Consider the following 19,417-nt stretch of genomic DNA (forward strand, 5'->3'; position numbering starts at 1 on the left):
AACAGGCAGCAAATTAAGCAGTTGCTGGGTAGTGTCCCTGGGTGTGGCAATGCCAGCGACGAGCAGTGTGAGCAACCTGGCAGTGCAGGCCTAGAGCCTGACATGGTGCTAGGCCATGCTCAGCATAAGTGCAGAGCCAGCTAGCAGTGTACCAAACAGTGCTGTGCCTGCAGCATGTAACTAAAACAGGACACTGGTAGCTATAAACACAGCAAGTTATCTTGGGACAACAGGACATGCACCTGCATCAACAAACCTCACGTGTCATCAGTAGTTGGGCCAATAATCTATAACAGTGTGATGTGTGGTCACTCACAGGGAACCAATGAGTCCATGCCAACAAGGCACTCCCAGTTTATATAAGTTGTGGAAGTTCCCTTGCTAGGCACTTCTGCCTTTCCTGTCCCTTCTCTTTCTATGCTTTACTGTGCTATACTCACACCTCAGGCCTGTGCCATAGGCTGCAATACTGGAATAAAGGATCGATACTCGATCATATTGGTCAGCTGTATTGATTCCAATCATCTCTGCCGCTGAAACCTGGGCACTGCACCTTCATTCTCCACATACTCTAATTGTTTAAATAGTTTCTGGTCCACTTTTTTTTAGCCTGCAGAAGAGAAGGCTCAGGGGTGACCTCATTGCCCTCTACAACTACCTGAAAGGTGGTTGTATCCAGGAAGGGGTTGGTCTCTTCTCCCAGGCAACCAGCACCAGAACAAGGGGACACAGTCTCAAGCTGTGCCAAGGGAAGTTTAGGCTGGAGGTGAGGAGAAAGTTCTTCACCGAGCGAGTCGTTCGTCATTGGGATGTGCTGCCCAGGGAGGTGGTGGAGTCACCGTCCCTGGAGGTGTTCAAGAGGGGATTGGATGTGGCACTTGGTGCCATGGTCTAGTCATGAGGTCTACTGAGACAGGTTGGACTTGATGATCCTTGGGGTCTCTTCCAACCTTTGTGATACTGTGATACTGTGATACTTTTGATCCAAGCCAAGCAGCTTCTTAGAGACATATCAGGAGTTAGCTTGGGTAGGAGCCATTGCCAATGGGCAGTTTGGATGCAGCCATCCTGTTACAGAGGGTGAGAAGTATTTGACAGTCTGGACATGGGCTATCCCATGCCAGTTCATCTCACTGCCAAGAGAAAGTCACAAGCACACTTAATTTACAAGCACAGCCCATCTCCAGCAGTACCCCTGGCAGATCCTCTAAGCTTTGTAGCCATCCATTAAAAGAAATCAGCCTCCAAGCATTCTTTCTCCACCATTCAGGTGGGAAACAACCTGTTCCTCTTCATCTGATACATTGATAAGCATCACCATGACTACAGCAATTTGGCTGATACAATTGCAGTGGCATCCCTGCAAATTTGGCTCCCTAGAAACTGTAAACAGGGAGGGTCCATTTCTCAGAGTCCAAGAGCTTGAGTGAATGAGTTCTGGCTGCAACATCTACTCCATCATAAATATGAGCAAATATGTAAGTATAAACATAAATATATAAATAATGTAAACACCATCACTAAGTGCATTTGAAACAAACAAATGCAAGCCACTTCTGCCATTACCTCCTCAGGCAGCACCAAGTTCTATCTCAGGTACTGGGGAGTTGATACTAAAGAGGCTGTGCCAGCTGTCTGGACCATGTCCAAGCCAGCGGGAAATTCACAGACACTTCAGAGGACACAGTCTCAGGGGAGGTTTAGGCTGGATGTCAGGAGGAAGTTCTCCACAGAGAGATTGCCCATTGGAATGGGCTGCCTGGGGAGGTGTTGGAGTCACCATCACTGGAGGTGTTCAGGAGGAGACTTGATGGGGTGCTTGGTGCCATGGGTTAGTTGTTTAAGTGGTGGTGGTTGATAGGTTGGATGCAATGATCTTGAAGGTCTCTTCCAACCTGGTCTATCCTATCCTATCCTATCCTATCCTATCCTATCCTATCCTATCCTATCCTATCCTATCCTATCCTATCCTATCCTATCCTATTCTATTCCATTCCAGTCTAGTCTAGTCTAGTCATTCCCTCAGAGCAGTGCAGAGGAATGTTGAAGGGAGGCTGCAGTCAGTCTGTCACAGCTCTTCTGTGGCACTGCTTCCTCTTAGCCTTCCGCTCCAGTGCCAGTCATCCCACATGCTACAGTCCTTCACAAACTGGTCCTGCATGGGCTCCACTCCTTGGGTCACATCTCCTACCAGGAGCCTGCTCCAGCATGAGCTCTGCATAGGCTGCATCTCCCTTCAGGGCATAGCCACCTGCTTTGATGTGCAGTGTTCTGTGGGCTGCAGTGTGGATGTCTGCTCTGGTGTGGCCCTCTCTGTGAGCTGCAGTGAAACACCCGCCTCACTGTGATTTCCTCCAGAGGCTGCCTCCTCTCCTCATTCTTCTCTGACTATGGTGGCTTCAGGACAGTTTCTCACACTTCTTTCTTTCCCATGACTTTTTCTCAACACACACTGTGCTCTGGGGGTTGTTTTGTTGTCTTTTAAATTACCTTTTCATAAATATGCTTCTACAAATGCATCACAGCTGATGTGCTCACCTGTGCCCTGCAGTGGGTCTGTTGGAGCGAGATGGAAGCAGCTGTACCCAGCAAGAAGGCAGAGGCTGCCCCTGCAGCTCCCCACTGCCAACACCTTGACACCTGCACTTGGTACACAGGGCATGTCATGCTGAAATCCAAATGACTCATTTCCCAAGGGCTTCCTGGGAAGTCAGTGTTACCTGCCACCTCACAGCTCTTCCTGGAGCTTCCTGCCTCTGAGGCATGCAGCATCTTCACCAGTGTTAGTTAGCCATGGGGAAAACTCCGGAGTACAAATGACAGAGTGTTCCCTGTAAACATAGTGTCTTATTGCCTTCCTTTGCTTACCTCCCTATCTACAGTTATGAAATCCTTCATTAATGTATTCTCAGTCTGAAGTTCTCTTTCCATGGCTTGAGAGGGAAAGCCTGAATCTAGAAATACCAGTAGCTTAGAACTAGATTTTTGCACTACTTGGATAACCAACACAGATTTCTCCTCACCTCATACAATCCAGGGAACACACCAGCAGCAGCTGCTTGGTGGAAAATACCAAACAGAAGGCATGAAAGCTCTCTCTAGAAAAAATGAACAATCACTTAGATACCATGCCTTCTCCTCACAGAACCACCAAGGTTGGAAGAGACCTCAAAGATCATCGAGTCCAACCTGTCACCACAGACCTCATGACTAGACCATGGCACCAAGTGCCACATCCAATCCCCTCTTGAACACCTCCAGGGATGGTGACTCCACCACCTCCCTGGGCAGCACATCCCAATGACAAATGACTCTCTCAGTGAAGAACTTTCTCCTCACCTCCAGCCTAAACTTCCCCTGGCACAGCTTGTGTCCTCTTGTTCTGGTGCTGGTTGCTTGAGAGGAAACCAACCCCCTCCTGGCTACAACCTCCCTTCAGGTAGTTGTAGACAGCAATGAGGTCTCCCCTGATCCTTCTCTTCTCCAGGCTAAACAATCCCAGCTCCCTCAGCCTCTCCCCATAGGGCTTGTGCTTGAGGCCTCTCCTCCATGTAAGCTGTCCTGTGTGACACACTAAGGCAGAGCTTTCTGGATTCTGCCACATACATCTTTCACACAGATAAACCACCTCCAAGGGCCTGCCCCTTAAAAGGTTTAATGCTATTCAAGTGGGTGAGCATGGTTACTTGTTCTCATGTTTATCAAACAAGGTGGCACAGCTGTAAGCACAGCCCCAGCTGATCAGGCAAGGACCTGGCACCACTCTTAGTCTCTGATACCCTTCTTGCTACAGCAGCTGATGGCTTTTCAGCAAATGTAGACATTTCCACTCCACTGAGAACAGGTAGTTCTGATTATCAGGACTTTCTTTAAGTTGGGCTATAGTGAAAGACTACTGGCCCATAAAGGTCCTGAACTACAAAGCCTCTCCACTTCAGGTACTCAGAGAAAATGTGAAAGAACTCCTGGTAGAGTTGCAGAATGACATAGATAAAGCCCAGATTCTTTTCCAGGGGCAGTTAAGGATGGCCTCCCTTCTCAGGCAGTTTCTTTTCTTTCTTTACTTGCTTTGAATGGAAGAGTGGATGATTTCCACAGCCACGCTTTCTTCTCCTCAGTTCAAAACTGCATCCCTCACCCTGGCAGAGCACAAAGTTCAAAAGCACCTTTCCTCCCACCCTTGCAGCGAGCCTCTCAGCTAGCAGTGTCCCTGACCCCAACCTTCAGGCCAGTCCAGTGCAAGCAAACCGCACAGCACTTTTGCTTTGGTTTAGGCTGTGAAAATGGAAGTGATTCATTGAAGTGATTAAAGCTCTCATGAAAGTGCCTCATTTGCTGTGCCTCAGTGGGCTGAGAGAGTGTGGCAGGGCTACAGATTTATAGAATTGTTTCAGCTGGAAAAGATCTCCAAGATCATTAAGTCCAACCATCATCTGCCTCTACCATGTCTGGTGCTAAAGCATCTTCCTTAGCACCACATCTCTGCTTCTTTTACACCTTCAGGGATGAAGATTCAACCACCTGGAGGCATCAACCGCCTGGGGAAAGGGGTCCTCAAGCCATCCCACATCAAAGCCAATGACACTAAGAGTCCCTCTGGGCCTGGAATTGGACCACAGACTGGGAAGAGAGCATTTGAAGTGCAGGGTGCGTGGCCTTCTACATCAAAGACCAACAGGAGTCCATGGAGCTCCACCAGGAATAGAAGAAGAGGTGACAGAGAGTTTATGGGTGAGGATTAAAGGGAAAGCAAGGGAAAATGGCATCATTGTGGGGGTCTGCTACAGGTCACCTGACCAAGTGGATGAGGCCCTCTATGAATACAGAGGAGCAGCTTTGTATTCACAAGCTCTGGTCCTCATGGGAGATTTCAACCACCCAGGTATCTGTTGGAAGCACAACACAGTAGGGAACCAGCAATTTAAGGGGTTCCTGGAGAGCACTGATGACAATTTCCACCTCCAAGTGGTAAAGGAACTCATACAACAAAAGGTGCTCTGCTGGACCTTGTCCTCACCAGCATGGAGGGGCTGGTGAGTGACGTGAAACTTAAGAGGCAGCCTGGACCGCAGCGACCAGGGAATGATAGAGTTTAAGATCCCCAATATGCCACAGAGAGTGCTAAGCAAACTCACTGCTCAGGACTTCAAGAGAGCAGACTTTGTCCTCTTCAGAGATCTGCTTGGCACAGTGCCATGGGATAAAGCCCTGGAGGCAAGAAGGGCCTAAGAAACCTGGTCAGTATTCAAGGACCATCTCCTCCAAGCCTAGGAGCAGTGCATCACAAAAAGGAAGAAGGCAGTCAAAAGAGTCAGGTGGCCAGCATGGATGAACAAGGTGCTCCTGGACTTACCTGGGCAAAGAAAGAGTCTATAAGCAATGGGAGCAAGAACAGGCCACAGGGGAAGACTACAAAGAGGTTGTCCAAGTAGCCAGGGGTGAGGCTAGGAAAGCAAAAGCACAGAGAGAATTAAACTTGGCTAGGGACATAAAGGGGAATCAGAAGAATTTCTTCAGGTACATCAGGAAGAAAAAGGAGGCCAGGGAAGATGTGGGGGGCTCTTCAGAAGGGAAGTGAAGACCTGGTCACGATGGATACAGAAAAGGCTGAGGTGCTCAATGCCTACTTTGCTCCAGTGTTACAGCATCACGGTATCACCAAGGTTGGAAGAGACCTCAAAGATCATGGAGTCCAACCTGTCACCACAGACCTCATGACTAGACCATGGCGCCAAGTGCCACATCCAATCCCCTCTTGAACACCTCCAGGGATGGTGACTCCACCACCTCCCTGGGCAGCACATTCCAGTGACAAACAACTCGCTCGGTGAAGAACTTTCCCTGGCACAACTTGAGACTGTGTCCCCTTGCTCTGGTGCTGGTTGCCTGGGAGAACAGACCAGCCCCCTCCTGGCTACAACCACCTTTCAGGTAGTTGTAGAGAGCAATGAGGTCTCCCCTGAGCCTCTTCTTCTCCAGGCTAAACAACCCCAGCTCCCTCAGCCTCTCCTCACAGGGCTGTGCTCAAGGCCTCTCCCCAGCCTTGTTGCCCTTCTCTGGACACCTTCAAGTGTCTCAATGTCCTTCTTAAACTGAGGGGCCCAGAACTGGACACAGGACTCAAGGTGTGGCCTAACCAATGCAGAGTCCAGGGGCACAAGGACTTCCCTGCTCCTGCTGGCCACACTATTCCTGATGCAGGCCAGGATGCCATTGGCCCTCTTGGGGACCTGGGCACACTGCTGGCTCATGTTCAGGTGGCTGTCAATCAGCACCCCCAGGTCCCTCTCTGTTTGGCAGCTCTCAGCCACTCTGACCCCAGCCTGTAGCTCTGCATGGGGTTGCTGTGGCCAAAGTGCAGCCCCTGGCACTTGGATTTGTTAAATGCCATCCTGTTGGACTCTGCCCATCTGTCCAGTCAGTCGAGGTCTCTCTGCAGAGCCTTTCAATTCTCTAACTGACCAAAATCTGCTCCCAACTTGGTATCATCTGCAAACTCGCTGATGACTGACTCAACCCCCTCATCCAGATCATCAATGAAGATGTTAAAGAGGATGGGGCCCAGCACTGATCCCTGGGGCACACCACTGGTGCCTGGCTGCCAGCTGGCTGTGGCACCATTCACCACCACTCTCTGGGCTCAGCCTCCAGCCAGTTCCTAACCCAGCACAGAGTGCTGCTGTCCAAGCCATGAGCTGACAGCTTAGCCAGCAGTTTGCTGTGGGGGATGGTGTCAAAGGCCTTGCTGAGGTCCAGGTAGACCACATCCACAGCCTGCCCCACATCCACCAGGCAGTCACCTGATCATAGAAGGAGATCAGGTTGGAGAGGCAGGACCTGCCCTCCCTAAATCCATGCTGGCTGGACCTGAGCCCTTGGCCATCCTTCAGGTGCAGAGTGGTTGCCTCCAGGATAATCTGCTCCATCACTTTCCCTGTTCACTGGCAAGGGCTCTGGCTGCACCACCCAAGCTCCAGAAAACAAAGGTGGGGAGTGAGAAAAGGACGATCCGGCCGCTGTAAGTGAAGAGCAGCTGCACCGGCCCGCGGGGCCCGAGAAGCGCCACCCATGGGTCATGAGGGAGCTGGCAGATGAAGCTGCCCTCACACTGGAAAAGTCCCTGGTGACTGCAAACAGGGAAACATGACTCCCACCTTTAAAAAGGTGAAAAAAGGAAGACCCCGGAAGCTCTCGGCCGGTCAGTCTCAGCTCTGTGCCTGGCCCCTTGTCGTTGCCGGAGGCCCGGGGCCGGCGCAGCCCCGGGGCAGCCCCGGGGCCGCTGGCGCCGCAGACGCGGTTGCCGCAGTGACGAGGCCCCGCGCGCCTGATTGGCAGAGCCAGGCCGTTGCCCTGGCAACAGCAAGGCGGAGGCCTACCGGCTGCGCTGCCGGGGCCGTGCCGAGCCGCTCCCTGCTTTGCCCAGGCCTGGCCCTGACTGGGCTGGGCCCCGCCGCGCTGGGGGCGGCGAAGCATCGGGCGCTGCCGAGCTGTGCCGACAGCTACCCTGGCTGCCGGCTGGTGGGGCTAGTGACAGTGCAGGGACCCCTGCAGCCGTCGGGAGGAGGCTGAGGCCCGGAGCGTCACGTAGGGAACCGGGGATCAGCCCCAGATGCAGCTTTAGTGTACCCGGTGGCTGCTCCCAGAACTGAGCGGCCGCTAGAGAAAGACCTGGAGGTATTGAGCTAAACGTGTCCTAGAAGGCTGCTCGTGTGGCCAAGGTGGCCAGCAGCGTGTTGGCCAGTATCAGGAACAGCGTGACCAGCAGGGCCAGGGAAGTGATTGTCGCCCTGGCCCAGCAGCGCTGAGGCTGCATCTCCAGAGAAGGGCAACGAAGCTGATGAAGGGTCTGGAGCACAGGTCTGACGAGGTGCAGCTGTGGGAGCAGGGAGTGTTCAGTCTGCAGAAAAGGAGGCTAAGGGGAGAGGTCACTGCTCTACACCTCCCCGAAAGGAGGTTGGAGCCAGGCGGGTGTTGGTCTGTTCTCCTCAGTAACAAGTGAGAGGATGAGTGGTCGTGGCCTCAGATTGCACATGGGGAGGTTTAGGTTGGCTGCTAGAAGAAACATCTTCACTGAAAGGGTTCTCAAACCCTGGAATAGGCTCCCCAGGAAGGTGGTTGAATCCCTGGAGGTGTTTGAAAGATGATGTGGTCTTACAAGACATGGTTAAGCAGCGGACTCGCAGATAGTGGTTGGACTCGATGATCTTAAAGGTCTTTTCCAGCCCCAAGGATTCTAGGAGGAGCGGCTGAGCAGGTGTTAGTACCTCCTCCCCATAGTTGGTGTATGAATGCTTTTGATTTATGATTTCATTGAGCATTTCAGGGAGAAATTGGGCTCTTTATGACTCACTATAAAATACAGACTTCTTCAGTGTGGTGACCCATATGAAGCATTGGTAGGGTGTTTTTCATCTTGATTCAAGTCCTTTTAATTCCAAAAGGACTGTATAAGTCATTGCAGTTGGACATGAGGAAACAAGCCTTATTCTCTGGCCTTCTATAAGCTTTGGTGTGTTTTTGATGTGGTGTGCTTTGGTTGGTTTGGTTTTTGTGTGGTTGGTTTTGTTTGTTTGATAAATTGAATGAGATTTGCTGAAAACTAAATTGTAGCCATTGTCTGGGAAAAAATAGTCTCTTGCACACTCCAGACACACTGGCCATGCATCAGCAGTTAACCAAGAATGCTTTCTATTTCCAAAAGTCCATGAACAAGTTTGGTAGTTCTTGATGTAGACTAATGCCTTGAGGGGTGTGTTAAAGCTTTGCATCCTACAAATACTTGTGTATGCTTACTCTAGGGACAACAACTTAAGGAAAGGCATGTAGGATTGCAGGAATGTAATGGCAGTAAGGTAGTGTTGCAGTTATTGCTAGAAGGAAAAAAAACCAAGGCAATAGTTTAAATATGATTTTCATTTAAAAGACTTCCTGTAAAATGATTCAGATTACTGAGTGGGAACAAAAAAGTGACCAACTGACCCATACTTGCATGGTTAAAACCCAGTGTTCACAGCCTGAATTGGGCCATAATGTATTTTTTTGTTCATTATCATCTTTCATCCTGTTTAGAATACACAGGGTTGCACAGATCTTCAATAATAAAACCAAAGTCAGGTCTAGTTGTGGGCTCTAATCTCAGTGGGATTTACTGAAGGAACAATGGAACTTGTCAAAAGAGGTCCAGCTGTTAAAAGGGTTCACAGTATTCACAGTATCACTAAGGTTGGAAGAGACCTCAAAGATCATCGAGTCCAACCTGTCACCACAGACCTCATGACTAGACCATGGCACCAAGTGCCACGTCCAATCCCCTCTTGAACACCTCCAGGGACGGTGACTCCACCACCTCCCTGGGCAGCACATCCCAATGACGAACGACTCGCTCAGTGAAGAACTTTCTCTTCACTTCCAGCCTAAACTTCCCCTGGCACAGCTTGAGACTGTGTCCTCTTGTTCTGGTACTGGTTGCTAGAGAAAAGAGACCAACCCCTTCCTGGCTACAACCACCTTTCAGGTAGTTGTAGAGAGCAATGAGGTCTCCCCTGAGCCTCCTCTTCTCCAGGCTAAACAACCCCAGCTCCCTCAGCCTCTCCTCACAGGGCTGTGCTCAAGGCCTCTCCCCAGCCTTGTTGCCCTTCTCTGGACATGTTCAAGTGTCTCAATGTCCTTCTTAAACTGAGGGGCCCAGAACTGGACACAGGACTCAAGGTGTGGCCTAACCAATGCAGAGTCCAGGGGCACAATGACCTCCCTGCTCCTGCTGGCCACACTATTCCTAATGCAGGCCAGGATGCCTTTGGCCTTCTTGGCCACCTGGGCACACTGCTGGCTCATGTTTAGGCAGCTGTCAATCAGCACCCCCAGGTCCCTCTCTGTTTGGCAGCTCTCAGCCACTCTGACCCCAGCCTGTAGCTCTGCATGGGGTTGTTGTGGCCAAAGTGCAGCACCTGGCACTTGGACTTGTTGAATGCCATCCTGTTGGACTCTGCCCATCTGTCCAGTCAGTCGAGGTCCCTCTGCAGAGCCCTTCTGCCCTCTAACTGACCAACAGCTGCTCCTAACTTGGTGTCATCTGCAAACTTGCTGATGACTGACTCAACCCCCTCATCCAGATCATCCTAAGCACGACTGAAGCAGTGTGGTTAAAGAATGGAACTGGTAACCCACAGTGGGTCTTTCTCTGTGAGTCTGACTGTGGCACGGTGCCAGTCCCCAGAACTGAAAATCTGTCGCAACATTTCCAGGACTATCTGTTTCAGTAGGGTGAAAACTGCCTTTTTTTGGAGGAGTTGCAGTACCAGAAGCAGTTAATGTGCAGAAGCAAACCAGAGTGGTACTTGAACGACCTGGGAAGAGTTGAAACGTGGAGCAGTGCAAGCTTTGAGTGGGGCTTGTTCATCGTCATCTTTGTTTCCCCTGTTAAATCTTTATGAATTTATTAAGCCCCAAATGTTTGATGGCGTGGTGTGTGGGCAAAAATGAAACACTGCCTTCCCAGTGGAGCTTGAAGCCTAAACATTTTCCTTGGGCTTTATGTTGTTCTGGCTGGCTCGTGCGCGCCGCGTTCCGAGAGCGCTCACGTATTTTATGGGTGACTCTCTCACGAAGCTGAGAAAGCAGATGTAAGGCCTGCGAGGGCTGAAGTCTTAGCACACTGTTACACCAGCTGTGCTACTGTTATCTGCATGCAAGGATTAAATTGTCATCTTATGTTCAGTGCTGGCAAAGGCTGAGTGTGTGACAGAGATGGTGACAGTGGATTTAACGTCTGTGTGGCAGTTACTTTGAATATCGCTCGTACCACACATATCAAGCAAGTTGGCATATTAGTGACTGTGATTGGAATCAGTCTGAGCAGTCAGATGCCATTACAGTACTGTTCTTTCTGCATCTTGCACGCTGTCACACGGCGTGTCTCATTGCGGCACTCACTCCTACAGTATCCCTTCACTCCATGTGGCAGTGTGGGTCTGTGTCTCCTTCTTGCTGAGGGACACAGTTCCACCTTCGTGGACCATCTTTCACAGGTGAGGCTCGGTCCATATGTGAAACAGACTGCTCCCAAGTAGAAATTGCCTTTGCCTGGTTGCAGACCTCTCACAGAAGAGCTGTGACAAGGGCTTGGGCATGCCAGGGCGGTACCCAAGGACGCGACTTTGCAGCTGCAGTTCACAAATCTGCCTCTCTTCTGAATCCAGCATCCAGATTATTGTAAATTAATATGCCAGCCTGTAAATTACAGTAGTTGAGGAGCCAGCACGCATTTGCTTCTGCTGCCTATCCTACATGATGGCCATTGCTGGCAGAGAGGTAGATTGGACAGCTGGAGGTGGTTGCATCTGAAACTATCCTAACATGCATTGCCAGGGCCTGTCACCTGTGCACAGTGAGGACTCCAGCAAAAGGCTTTGTGTGGCTTTGCAATTTTACCCATTGATGAAGTGTCAAACCCCAGAAAAATCATACAGGCACAGCTAGGCTCACCACAAGGGCTCACCACAAGGGCTCACCAAAAGGGCTCACCACAAGGGCTCACCACAAGGGCTCACCAAAAGAGCCTCACGGAGCTTCCTCTGTTAGCAGGGAGCACAGAGGCATCTCCTTGCTTTATTTTGAATGGTGCAGGCAGCTTCACTGTTTGTAAAATCAGTTTATGGTAGCGACTCCACTGCCAGGTGTAATCACCACATGCTGGCATCCTAAAGCACTGGAAATTGCCCTGGTTTTGTATAAACTTTTCTCAAATTCCATGACCAGCTAGCTCCTTTCAGAAGGACGCTGGATCTTACATGCACCTGTACATGGTTTGAACCTAAGAGCTAGAAAGGGTGGTTGTTCCAGTCTACCTGCTGAAATTGCCGTGCCTCTCCTGTCTTTTAGAGGAGTGATTTATATGCAGATAGTTCAGGGCAGTGGCATCAATGTTAGAAATGGAAATGGACAGTTCTGGGCCCCTCAGTACAGTTCTGGGCCCCTCAGTTTAGGAAGGACATTGAGACACTTGCCCAGAGAAGGGCAACAAGGCTGGGGAGAGGCCTTGAGCACAGCCCTGTGAGGAGAGGCTGAGGGAGCTGGGGCTGTTTAGTCTGGAGAAGAGGAGGCTCAGGGGTGACCTCATTGCTCTCTACAACTACCTGAAAGGTGGTTGTAGCCAGGAAGGGGTTGGTCTCTTCTCCCAGGCAACCAGCACCAGAACAAGAGGACACAGTCTCAAGCTGCACCAGGGGAGGTTTAGACTCGAGGTGAGGAGAAAGTTCTTCACCGAGCGAGTCGTTTGTCATTGGAATGTGCTGCCCAGGGAGGTGGTGGAGTCACCGTCCCTGGAGGTGTTCAAGAGGGGATTGGATGTGGCACTTGGTGCCATGGTCTAGTCATGAGGTCTGTGGTGACAGGTTGGACTCGATGATCGTGAACATCTCTTCCAACCTTGGTGATACTGTGATACTGTGAATAGAATCATAGGATTGTTTCAATTGGGAGAGGCCCTTCAGATTATCTAGTCCAACCATTATCTAATCACCAAGTCTGGTGCTTAACAGATTATCACAGAGGCTACTGCTCTCTTTGATAAGCATTATTTTGGCCTAACTAGCTATTCCCCCTCCACCCCCCGGTCACTGGTGTCCCTCTGCAGATTCTCAGTTGGGCAGTGCAATGTTTGTATACCTGGCTGTTAAAAAAGTGGCCTTAGAACGTTTCTTGGCTTTGGGGCGTGGGGCGTAGTCATCTGCTGTAACAAAGGAGACAGGCTGTTCCTGACAACAAGAGTAGGATGCCTTGGTGTCTTCCATAACACAAGAAACTTTGTAGGCAGTTGGTATTGCTTATACATCCTCAGACTTGAGGTCAGGAGAAAATTCTTCACCGAGCGAGTCGTTCGTCATTGGAATGTGCTGCCCGGGGAGGTGGTGGAGTCACCGTCCCTGGAGGTGTTCAAGAGGGGATTGGATGTGGCACTTGGTGCCATGGTCTAGTCATGAGGTCTGTGGCGACAGGTTGGACTCGATGATCCTCGAGGTCTCTTCCAACCTTGGTGAGACTGTGAGACTGTGATTAAATTATTTAAGTAGTTTTGGGTACTATTGAAATTTTCTTCTGACTCCGACCAGCAGGAACCATGGGGAGATTTTGTCTTCCCGTGTAGCAAGAAGGAATTGTGCTCCTCTCTTCTTCAGCTTGTGGTAGGTTGTTGGTTTTGGTCTCCTGCATGAGAGAGGAGTAGGACTTCCCAGCACGGAGTTATCTCGGCGGTGCAAGATAAAGGCGTGCAACACCTCGTGTGGATTGAGCGGTGACTGTGTGCCATCTGTCGTACCGCAAGAAGCGCGGAGCACCACACTGCACTATCTGCTGGCAAGCTCTATGCAAACCACTCTTCTTTCATACAGTGTCTATTTGGATGAACTCTCTGCCACAGGATGCTGTCAATACCAGCATGAGGGAGAAACCCTGTGGAAGGCTACAGGGTTATTGAAGAACATGCTGAGTCCTCTGCTCTTTATTTCTCTCACACACATATTTGTTACAGGCCACTCTCAGAGACCACTTACCAGGTCAGGTGGTCATCTGAGTCGATGCCATCTTTTCTGTGGCTCTTCTGTCTTAAGTTAGGAGGTGGGGTAGGGAAGAGGATCTGTGGTTTGTACAAAAACCTGTGGGTTAGGAACTGGCTGGAGGGCTGAGCCCAGAGAGTGGTGGTGAATGGTGCCACATCCAGCTGGCAGCCAGGCATCAGTGGCATCCCCAAGGGATCAGGGCCCCACCCTCTTTAATATCTTCATTGATGATCTGGATGAGGGGGTTGAATCAGTCATCAGCAAATTTGGAGATGACACCAAGCTGGGAGGAGATTTTGGTCAGTTAGAGGGCAGAAGGGATCTCCAGAGGGACCTCGACCAACTGGACAGATGGGCAGAGTCCAACAGGATGGCATTCAACAAGTCCAAGTGCCAGGTGCTGCACTTTGGCCACAGCAACCCCATGCAGAGCTACAGGCTGGGGTCAGAGTGGCTGAGAGCTCCCAAACAGAGAGGGACCTGGGGGTGCTGATTGACAGCCACCTAAACATGAGCCAGCAGTGTGCCCAGGTGGCCAAGAAGGCCAATGGCATCCTGGCCTTTATTAGGAATAGTGTGGCCAGCAGGAGCAGGGAAGTCATTGTGCCCCTGGACTCTGCATTGGTTAGGCCACACCTTGAGTCCTGTGTCCAGTTCTGGGCCCCTCAGTTTAGGAAGGACATCGAGACACTTGAACGTGTCCAGAGAAGGGCAACAAGGCTGGGGAGAGGCCTTGAGCACAGCCCTGTGAGGAGAGGCTGAGGGAGCTGGGGTTGTTTAGCCTGGAGAAGAGGAGGCTCAGGGGTGACCTCATTGCTGTCTACAACTACCTGGAAGGTGGTTGTAGCCAGGAAGGGGTTGGTCTCTTCTCTCAAGCAACCAGCACCAGAGCAAGGGGACACAGTCTCAAGCTGCACCAGGGGAAGTTTAGGCTGGAGGTGAGGAGAAAGTTCTTCACTGAGAGAGTCATTCACCATTGGAATGTGCTGCCCAGGGAGGTGGTGGAGTCACCGTCCCTGGAGGTGTTCAAGAGGGGATTGGATGTGGCACTTGGTGCCATGGTCTAGGCATGAGGTCTGTGGTGACAGGTTGGACTTGATGATCCTTGGGGTCTCTTCCAACCTTGGTGATACTGTGAGACTGTGATACCGTGATACCTGGCCTAACTGGAGGTTTTCAGGAGGAGACTTGATGGGGTGCTTGGTGCCGTGGGTTAGTTGTTTGGGCGGTGTTTGATTGGTTGATGGGTTGGACGCGATGATCTTGAAGGTCTCTTCCAACCTGGTTTATTCTATGTATTCTATTCTATGTATCTAGGAAATGAGCAAACCACAAGGCCTGGAACACATCTTTTATTCAATAAGCAAGCAAGCACAGAAGTATAATGTGTAGTGCTTAATAGTCATACAGTACTAAAAATATAAAAATAGAAATAAAATTTCACTGAAAGCATTTTCACTCACAAATATACAAAGAAAAGTGCTGTCAAGCCACATCATGCTACACCACTTGCCAGTTACTGAACTGACAGTTAGTTTCCCAACAGAACTGAAACACTAAAAATCTGCTAGTCCTTCCTCACAGCTTTGGTGAGCCTGAATATTTGACCAGCAAAAACGGGCCTCCTGCAGCTGAGAACCTAAAACACACGTACGTGTCGTTACCTAACAGAATGACAAAGCAAGTCTGCAGTTGTATAGTGAGAGTAGCCTGCTTCAGGCTGTCAGTGCACCTGTCAAAGAAAATAAATAAGTATCTTCAAAAATTGCAAAATAAACTTCACTCCTGATGATAATCCAGAGCAGTCATGGCTAACAATGACCACGTTGTATTCTGCGTGACGAGTTGTGCAATACTCCCCCCCGGTGGCCTACTGTGAAACTGTCCTGCTCCGCTGCTGCCGAGTCCTCAGCGGCCTCTCGCACTGCCATCAGTCTTTCACTTAGGTCTGGTGGGGTCCAGTAGCACAAACCGTAACCACTGCACGAACCATAACCACTGCTAAGTGCTCTTAACTTTGTAGTGGAACTAGAGGATATGCAGCACCTTATCTTCTCTTACTGTACTTAATGGGTGAAACTCACATCTACACAAGATACCGATAGGGGTCAGAGAGTGATTCCTCAAGACCCTGCACCAGATGCCTTGCTTTAAACAAAGCCCCATTTTGAGGGCCTGAATGGGAATCAGGGGTTCAAGAAGCTTTTGCTGAGCTAGCATAGCGCTGAGCTGCATCCACCAGGACGACAGCTGTGTGCTGTCATCCATGAAAGCAAGGCTGGGTCTGGGGATCGGTGACAATCGCAGCTGTATTTTCTAAGAAGGCCTGTCCTGCAGAGTATGCCAGTGCATGGAACCTACTCCAATGATATTGATAAGGGTGTGCAGAACCTAATGTGAGCCCCACTTTGATCAGGTACTATTTTGGAATGGGATTCATTTATACTTGAGAGAACCTGCTATAAAAATAAATGTGACGATTAACCCCTGAGATCATCCTAGCATACAGTTTGGGCCTGTTCACTTCTTTCCCTCTGGATTTTTCTCTTCTTTTAATTTGGTATATGGACATTTCGTTGGGTTCTAGTGAAAAGCTTTTATAAAACACATCAAATACTCAGTGTGGGGGCTGAAAAGGTGTACATTCTAATTGCATATATGGTACATACCTTATATGTATATAATACATTCCCTAACAGCTGAATATTCTAGTATTGGCTAGGAAGTTCTTGCATGTGGACAAATGATTAAAACACTAGAAGATAAACAGCTGTTTAGGGTCAGAGATACTTTTATCTGATATGGTTTACTTGGATTGTTTTTCTTCCTTTAAACCTCATTACACATAATAGCTACAGTAGTTTGTCCAGCAGGTAATAAATGAATGCATAAAGCACTTTCAGCTATATTTGGATATCATATGCATGCAGTTTTTATAAATAGAAGTCAAATGTGAGATCACATTTTCCCATCTTCTGTTTATAAACTAAATCGAATTTCTCGTTCATTGAGACGGTGAAGATGTCTTTCCATAGCCCAACTCGCCCTGAAACAGAGAGAAGGAACGCAAGTCAGAGAGCAGATACAACAGGACACCAAATATCTACAATCTAAACACTAAGGGCACCAAGCTGCTGATCAGTTTTAGCTTTCATTGCAAGCTCAGCTCAGACCTAAAGCTGTTCACTGCCTTACCTAGTTCCCTTGCTACAACCTGTGCAAAGCCTTAAAATGAACCCACACGCCCTGTCACCTGCAGCAGGTGAGTATCATACAGGGTTTTGAGAGATATTTTGCTCTAGCCTTAATTAGACATGAATACAGGGTTTGGGTTGGGTATACATTTAAAAGGGGCTTTCTCCTTTCAGTGCAAACTGTGGCTGTTTTAATAACTGCAGCAGCTAACATTTCAGAATTACATCCCCAAATTCCTGTGCCTTCAGCACACAGCGGTTAGAGAACTACCCAAAAAGCCCATGGAATACAGAATGCTAAACTGATTATTGACTTCTGATTATTGAGATGCAGCATTATCACTACTAATGTCTAGTATTTTATGTTTACAGTTGAGTTCAACAGATGAATTTACATTTCTCAATGGGGAGAGTATTATTTGTTAACTGAGTGCCTAGATGGTGCCCAGAGAAGAGAACAAGTGCCATGCCCAGCTTTATGCCATTTACAGTTTAATTTTGTACATGATGAATAGAAGCTTTTGGTAGATGGAATATGGACACCAGAGACTTACTCTTTGTATGGAGTATTCTGCTTTACTGAACTCAACTAAGTAACATAACCTGTTTAACCCACCGGTCAAAGGCTGCCACAGCCTTAACCACTGTTTCAGGAAATGTATTTAATGGGGTTTCAATTCACATTGGTGGTGAATAAGCCCCCAGGAAGGAACCAGACTGAGAGGCCAAATTCTCTTCTCATTTACACTGGATATAAAAAATAGTCAAAATCCAGGCTTGTTCAACTGGAACAATTCAAGGGCAATTCAAGGGCTAGTACTATAAGGAAGTTTAATCGTAACAGCAAGAACAAAACTACAGGCAGAGAGCTCACTTATGCATTTGATGCATAAGAAGAATACCCATTTAATTTAATTACCATTGCTTTTATGATGCAACTCTGTAATTGAATCCAAAATCAAAACTGTCCAAAACATCTACAAATTACATGTTAGCATGATGGTATAGCTTAGGCAGCAAAGGCCCTTTTATGACATCAGGATTGTCCTGTAACTCCTGAAGGCATGAGTGTTCTGGATCCAAAGACCAAAATAACCTGAAACTCACTGAAAATGCATAATTTCTTGTTTTCACCAAGTTTCTCCTGTATAAAGAAGAAAAACTGAGAAAACACTTGCAATCAAGCATCTGATTCCAATTTCGCTCTGGCAACTCTAATTGCATAAAGTACAGAATGAAACATAAAAGCCTCTATTTCTCTTTCAACAACAGTAATAAAACACGTTCTTTCTCTGCTTGGGAAAGATAAGCCTTTTAATCCTGAGCTTCCCTAACAACATTCATAGACAAATGACAAGTTTTATCAAGGACACACACAGTAGATTATTTGTAACAGGGTTTTTTTTGTGGTTGCCACATGAATCAATAGCTTGTCAAAAAGTCACCCACCTGGTATGATTTGAATCATGCAACTGTGTAAATTATGATGTGATAAGAGTCAAATACAAGTAACATATCTAATCATTGTTCTGCTTTCACAGCAGCTCAAGGTTATCTTCAGAGTAAAGATCAATGTGCTAAAAGAAAAAAAAAATGAAGAACTAAAATAAAGCAAAATAATAAAGTAAATGTAACTAATGACAAATCAAATACTTGAACCAAACTACAACAAGCTGTCACGTTACTGCCATCACTCTGTGTCACAGAAACAAACAGAGAACGACCAAAGTGCTGCTAATGAAGCTGCATTCTGAAGTAACAAAATAGTTTAAAAGCCAGAGACAGCAAACGAAAGAAATTCAAAACAAGGACATTTTTAAGCAAAAGCACACAGTGAACAAATGACAAAACATTACATCAATTGCTGTAGCTTGCTTCCTTCTCTAGTACAACATGGAGGCTTCTATGTAACAGTTTGTCAATGGTCTCAGTGAGAGGCTCTGCCCCTTGAGTGGGCTGGGGTTTGCAGGCTCCACTTCAGCACAACACGCACTAACACCATCTATGGAACACTGCATGCAGCAAAAGTGGGCATCACCCTCTCTGTCTGGACAGAGGCAAGCTGGCCAGCAGGGACAGTCTTTGACCTTTCTGCCCGTGGAAGGTCTGCTCTGCTTTCTGTTGTAGTACAACCTCACCTTTCTTGTATTGATCAGGAAGTGGAGATTAGAGCTGCGCGAAGCCAGTAAGCAGGGAGGCTGCTCCACAGATGGTGGAGGTTAAGAAGAAACCTAGGGGTTTGTGTTACAGGCAAGTCAAGAGAAAACAGAGCTCTGTTGGTTGTGAAATCTTGCACTGACAGAAACATTTCATCCTGGGCCCTCAGGATGTCTTACCAGGCTGATTATTGTTTGATCTTTTCTTCAGAGCAGGTAAGCAGGTTGCTAATCAGACAGCAGGCTGTAAGATCCCACTGCTGATGAGCTGGTCTGTTGTTCCCACTCAAGTGACAAGTTGTGCTACATGATGAATTTTCAGTTTGAAGTAATAAGGGAAGGGTAGGGTAGGAGTTGAAAGCAAGATTAACTGAGTGCAGGCAACTACGCCATTCAATGGAGACTCTGCCAGAAAGGCTAGGGAACATATTAGGTCTTTCAGTGCACTGGAATTTTACCTCAGGCCAGCAAACCTGAGATATTTATTTCAAGGACTCATAATAGTCATAAA

The 19,417-nt window shown here is 48.4% G+C and overlaps 1 protein-coding gene across 2 annotated transcripts in view; it reads right to left on the reverse strand.

Annotated features, from left to right (window-relative positions):
* Positions 1 to 15,315: 15,315 nt before the first annotated feature.
* The window catches only part of SULT4A1 (sulfotransferase family 4A member 1), a 44,972-nt gene continuing 40,870 nt past the window's right edge, over positions 15,316 to 19,417 (reverse strand). The window contains exons 7-8 of one of the 2 annotated variants that reach the window (XR_008462915.1): positions 18,200 to 18,327; positions 16,492 to 16,602 (exon numbers count right to left, since the gene is read on the reverse strand). Coding sequence is in view for 1 of the 2 variants with exons in the window: in XM_054173807.1 (XP_054029782.1) it covers positions 16,490 to 16,602 (113 nt within the window). In the remaining variant the exon portion in view is untranslated. Of the gene's footprint in view, positions 16,603 to 18,199; positions 18,328 to 19,417 lie in introns of both variants that reach the window. The other variant, XM_054173807.1, reaches the window with a different exon arrangement.

The sequence above is a fragment of the Dryobates pubescens genome, chromosome 27, assembly GCF_014839835.1.
Source record: "Dryobates pubescens isolate bDryPub1 chromosome 27, bDryPub1.pri, whole genome shotgun sequence".
Taxonomy (NCBI): Eukaryota; Metazoa; Chordata; class Aves; order Piciformes; family Picidae; genus Dryobates; species Dryobates pubescens.